The following is a 6,000-nucleotide window of genomic DNA, read 5'->3' on the forward strand; positions in this document are numbered from 1 at the left end:
TGAGAACGCAAACCAAAGAGACAGAGTGCACACACATCCCACAGGGCCAGAGCTAGAGCTTCTCCAGAGCGCTGCTGCCACACCAAAGGATGGGGTGTGCTCCTTCCCTGCCCTCCCCCACCGGCCTTTGCCAAAGCACGGATGGCAGGCGCCCCAGCCCGGGCACCCCCTCCCCCTCATTACAAAGGCCAGGAGGGGGGGGGAGCGCCTCCTCCTCCTCCTCCTCCTCAGGCTAACAGTAACTTAGAAACTTACTAGGGGCACTGACCGACGGACTCAGAAGCTCCCCCAGAGTCGGTCACCCAGGGAGCAGAGGAGCTGGCAGAGCAGGGACCTGCCCCACTCCACCCCTCTTGCAAAGGGGATCAACCTTGTGGCTTCTCTCCCTCACAAGGGACGGGCAGTGAGGGGCAGATGGGCAGCGCGCTATCACGGGCGCCAAGTCCCGTCCCCTCTTCGCAGATCGGGGCTTCGAGGTCGGGCCCCTTCCCCGCCTCCCCAAGTGCCCCCGGCCAGCGGGGGGGGGGGGTGTCCATGGCCTCCGCAGAGGCGGCCGGAGGCGTCTGGCCAGCTTCCGCCCGGGAGTGGACAGGGGCCAGGCTGGGGGGAGGCGGAGGGTTTCGGGCGCTGGCCCCGGGGCCGAGGCCCGAGCACGATCGGCCGCTCCCGGGGGCCCTGGGAGCTGTCCAGACGGGGAGGGGGAGGGGGAGTCCCAGTCCCCACCCTTCCCTGGGCCCAGGCTAGGGGCGCCGGGGAGCGCGCGCACGGCCCGGAGGAGCCGCGGACCCCCGCCCCCTCACCTTTGTCGGGCCCGCCGCAGGGGGTCGGGCTGCTCTCGTCCTCCTTGGGGTTGGTCACCTGGGTGATGATGGACGGGGCGTCCATGGGCCCCGATCCCGGCCGCGGCGGCCCGGGGAGGGGGGGGCCCGGCAGGGCCGCGCTGGGCCGCCCGCTCCGGCCGCCCGCTCAGCCGCCGCCCGGCCTCCAGCTCCCGTCGTCGCGCCCGTGCCCGCGTCCGTGTCCGCCGCCGCCGCTCCGCCCCGGCCCCGGCCCCGGCCCCGGCCCCCGCCGCCGCCGCCGCCGTCGCCTCCTCACCATGAATCCCGGGCCGCGCCGCCGGGGACAGAGAGCCGGCCCTCGAGCCCGAGCCCGAGCCCGCGCCCCCGCCGCCGCCGCCGCCGCCGCCACAGGCCGGGCCCGGAGCCCAGGGGGAGGGGAGGGGAGGGAGTCGCGGAGAGCCGAGCCGAGCGGGGGGCGGGGCCTGGGCGGGGGCGGGGCAGAGCGGGAGAGGGGCGGGGCCTGCGTGCCCACGGCTCCGCGAGGCTCGGCCCGGGCCGAGGGGCGGGGCCAGCTCCGAGCCGCTCTGGCCCCGCCCGCTGGCGGGCCCGGCCTTGGGGGAGGGAGGCAGAGCCGAGGCTCCAGAACTTGGTAAACAAGAGGCGGGCCTTCTAGGGGGCGTGGCCTACGGGGCGGGGCGGGACCCACTGGGTGGGCGGAGCTAGGGGCCGCGCGGGAGAGAGAGGACTGGGCGGGCGAGAGCTGGGCGGGAGGCATCTCTCTCCCCAATCCGCGCGTGTGGGTGGGGGGTTGGGTGGGCTAGTGCCGGAGTCCGAGCACGCCTGTACGCGTGCGTGTGTTTGTGCCCGTGTGTGGGCGTGGGCCCCATGCCCTCTCGGGTGTGTCCATGGGGGCGTGGGCATGAAGACCCGCCCGCTTACCCGCCGCCTGCCTGGGGCCCACCCACAGTCTGCACGGGATGGGGGTCCCTTGGTGGGGAAGGAGCCGGGGCGGGGGTCCCTCGGCGGGACCCCTCTCCTCCCCACTGAGGCTATTCCCGATCTGGTGCCTCGGGGCATGCTGGGTTAGGGGCTCGGGGGTTCCGTGGAAGGGACAAATCTGGACAGCGGCGAGAAAGGGCAGCTTGGAGATGCCTAGCAGAGGCATCCACACTGGACCATCGAGGCCCGAGGCAGGCCTGGGCGCTCTGCCTGCGAATTGCAATCCGGGCGTGGCCCCTTGCTGGCCGTGGATCCCACCCCAGTGGGAGAGCAGGCCTCCACCCAGAGGGCTGGTCCATGGGGAGGCGGTGCCAGAGCCAGCAGGGTCGCGGAAGGGGAGGGAAGGGGTGGGGGTCCCTTTTCTCACCTGTTAAAAGAGGCCCAGACAGCTTGAAGAACCTGGCCAGAGTCACACCGGGAGACAAGGTCAAGGCTTCCGAGAATTGATGCTCAAGAGCTTGGAAAAAGGGGTTGGGGACAAATTCATCGTTACAAAGGACGATGAAGAGGGGAGGCAAACAAAACGGAAGGGAGGCGATTGTAAAAATCTGCAATCCAGTTTTTACCTAAAGTAATTGAAGAGAGATTTTGAACAATTACTCCCCCAAATCGCAAAGAATTTAAGAGCGGAAGTGGACCCAGAGGCCATCTAGTGACTAGAATTTCTAGTTCACCCCATCTGGCCAGGGATAAGTTCCTAGCAATCGCTCAGTCAATCAACAAACTTTCATTAAGGCCCTGATCCTGGTGCTGGGCGTGCAATGACAAATTCTCATCCTCAAAGAGCCTCCATTCTATTAAGGAAAACAACTGGGTTTGTGGATACAAAGTATATGTGGCCTAGATACAACGCAATCCCTGGGGGAGTTAAGCCAGCCCCAAGGTACTTCAGCCTGGGCCATCCTGCTGGGAAGCTCACTTCTCCACCTGATCTCTGACCCTAAATCTGCCTCCTCACCCACCACCCACCACGTGTGCCCCCTGGCTTGGTCCGCCACCTCCCCCTGGACTCCTGCACCATCCTTCTCATGGGGACAGTCAGCATACGGTTCCATTTCCCAATTCATCCTCCACAAATCACTGCATACAGAAATCCGTGAAAGAGAACTTTGAATTAATTCGATCCCACAGGGATTTCTTAAGGGCTGGGCTGTGAGTCAGATGATTAACTGAACTTCATTTGGCACCAGGCACCTACAGACCAAAAATGTCAAGATTGTTCACAAGGGGCTGCCGCTATATCGAGAGACACAACATGCACCTATATAATTGTTTACAGGCTAGTGACAGAAGAAAATTCCCTTTTTTTGCAGGTGAAGGAGGCACTGGCAGCTGGGGAGGGAGTTGGGGGAAAGGATCAGAAAAAGGGCGCTTACAGAGGGAGGCAGTGAGCTTTCCAAGAGTGCAGACAGGAGACAGGCCTGCTGAAGATGCTGCAGACCAGCTGGCCTGGGCTCTACAGGGCAGGAAGGCCAGAAGGGTAGGGTGGGGCCTCTGCAGGCAAGTCAGAGGAACCTATATTTGATCCTAGGGCTAATAGGGAGACACTGGAGTGTACAGAGGAGGGGAGATGAGATCAGACCTGGAACCAAATGGAGAATGCTGTTTCACAACCTGGCTCCTTCCTAGGGTTCAGTCTTCTTCCATTTGATTCTCCTCTTTCTGTTCCTCATGCTCTCCATCTACCAACTCCCTGCCTCTTCCATCCAAGTGGCTTTGCCCCAGGACTGTCCCTCCTGTCTTCCCTGGCTTCCTTCGAGACTCCACTCCAACAGAGGTGATGTACTTTGGCCCCGACTCCCTGGACCACCAGGATTACATTTTACATCCCTCCTAGGATTCTCCATGCCCTTAAGGAGGTTGGGGGAGGGGAGTTTCTCTTGTCTGGGCCCTTGGCCAAGTCCTCACCAACTGTGGTCCCCCAATTTCAAGAATCCAAGCATTCTGTTTCAACTAACCGCTTAATAGCCAATCATTAACAAAGAAACATTGACTTCAAAGGTATAGCAAGAACACATACATATCCTCCAACAGCCAAGAGCGGAATCCCTCTCAACCACCTCAGGTTCAGGAAAAAAAATGAGAGATTAGGTTCAAAATTTAGCTCAGTTCCTACATAACATTAATTCCTCCAGATTCCCTGTCTGTCCCTGGGATCCTGGCTTCTCAGGGCTTGTCTGCTGTGCTGGCAGCAACAACTGGCCTGGAATCCTGACCTCCAGGGACTCAATCCCTCAGGTCTGACAACTCCACTCCCTGAACCTAGAACTGAAAAGGACCGGTGAAACAGACCCAAATCTCAAGGCTGTTGGCCACAAGACCTAAGGGGATGGGAAGACATCCTTCCCCATCCAGCTTAGTGCATGGTGCCCATGCTGTAGGTGAATAAGAAGATCTGATCCCCCTGGAGACAGAGACAGAGAGATTGAGACAGACAGAGACTCAGAGAGAGACAGATTGAGAGACTGAGACAGACAGACACAGAGACTGAGACAGAGACTGAGAGAGACTCAGACACAGAGAGACACAGAGAGAGACAGGGAGAGACAGACAGAGACAGAGAGACTGAGACAGACAGAGACTCAGAGAGACAAAGAGAGATTGAGACAGAGACTCAGAGACAAAGAGAGATTGAGACAGATTGAGAGAGACTCAGACAGACAGACACAGATAGAGGGAGACAGGGAGAGACTGAGACAGAAACAGAGAGACTGAGACAGACAGACAGAGACTTCAGAGAGAGACAAAGAGAGACTAAGACAGACAGACAGAGACAGAGCCTGAGACAGACACAGAGAGAGACTGAGACAGAGACAGTCAGAGAGATAGAGACTGAGAGAGACTCAGACAGACTGAGACAGAGCCTGAGACAGACAGACACAGAGAGAGACTGAGACAGACAGTCAGAGAGACAGAGACTCCGAGAGAGACAGGGAAAGACTGAGACAGAGAGACAGAGACAGAGACAGTCGGAGACTGAGACAGAGACAGAGAGACAGAGACAGAGAGGGACTGAGACAGACAGAGTGACTATTCCAGTCTGGTAGTTTTAGAGATGCAACCAGTTCCAACTACTCAGCCAATGGAAAAAGGCTTTTGTTACTGTTCTTCAGTCGTTTAAATTGTGCGCAACTCTTCCTGACCCCATTTGGGGTTTTCTTGGCAAAGATACTGGAGTGGTTTGCCATTTCCTTCTCCAGCCCATTTTACAGTTGAGGAAACTGAGGCAAATAAGGTTAATCAACTTGCCCAGGGTCATACAGCTAGTGAATGTCTGAGGCCAGATTTGAACTCAGGAAGATGAGTCTCCGCTGCCCATGTGGTAGGTGACCACAGAATGTCTGCTCCCAGAAGTGGGTCCCTGGAATCTCCCACATATGTGCCTCCATCTTAGGGGATCTGGACATTTGCCAAAGCCTGACTATATCTGCACAACGAGACCAACTTTTTGGAGATGGTCAATGTGGGCATTGGTTTTTCTTGGCAGGGCTTGTTTGCTTTTTCCAGTTGGGAGAGGAGGGAAAGGGGGAGAGGAAGAAGTGAAAATAAATGCTTCTTAGTCAAAAATGAACTTGTAAAAAGCCAGTCAAGCCCCAGCTTCTGCAGGAGGCCTTCCTTCTGCCACCCTCACCCCCACCCTGAGAGTGCTGTGTGACCTCTGGAAAGGGCCAGTGTCACTGGACTTCAGTGTTCTCATCTGATGAGTTCCACCAGACAATGTCTAAGGACCTTCTAAGTCTTGGAATTGAGTGGGGTGTGGTCTGAACAGGTGGAGTGCAGGGAGGACTTTCCAGGCATTTTAAGCACCCCCTCCACGGGCTCCCAACACTGGTTGCAGCCTGGGTGGATTCCTGGGGCTCCTCCCGATTTTATCTTTCTTCTCTGTGCAGTATGTCAGCACCTGAGCTGCTCAAGTCCAAATGGGTGGCTCTGTTATCATTGAGGAAGAACGACGGCGTTGCCAGAACTGCCAGATTGATTCTGTTTTTCCTCTCTGGGTAATTCTTCTTCTAGGTTCATCCTTAAATGATCTTGGGGCCTTACTTGAGTCTCATACCCAACGTGGCAAAGAGGACCCATCCTTTTTTCTCTCGGTTGTTTCTTGCTATGCTGTGGCTCCCTACTGCTTTCCATCTCCCATCAGCTTCCTCTGCACCATCTTGGTTTTTCTTTTTTTTGTTAAATTGCATTTTACCAGAACGCAAATGCAAAGTAGAGAAAA

General features: G+C 57.8%; 1 protein-coding gene across 1 annotated transcript in view; it reads right to left on the bottom strand.

Annotated features, from left to right (window-relative positions):
* CTDSPL (CTD small phosphatase like) overlaps positions 1-976 on the bottom strand; it is a 78,942-nt gene extending 77,966 nt beyond the window's left edge. Inside the window, exon 1 of the mRNA XM_036738201.1 lies at positions 801-976. Coding sequence (XP_036594096.1) covers positions 801-885 — 85 coding nt within the window. The 5' untranslated portion in view covers positions 886-976. The remainder of the gene's footprint in view (positions 1-800) is intronic.
* Positions 977-6,000: the final 5,024 nt, after the last annotated feature.

This window comes from Trichosurus vulpecula, chromosome 9 (genome assembly GCF_011100635.1).
Source record: "Trichosurus vulpecula isolate mTriVul1 chromosome 9, mTriVul1.pri, whole genome shotgun sequence".
NCBI lineage: Eukaryota > Metazoa > Chordata > Mammalia > Diprotodontia > Phalangeridae > Trichosurus > Trichosurus vulpecula.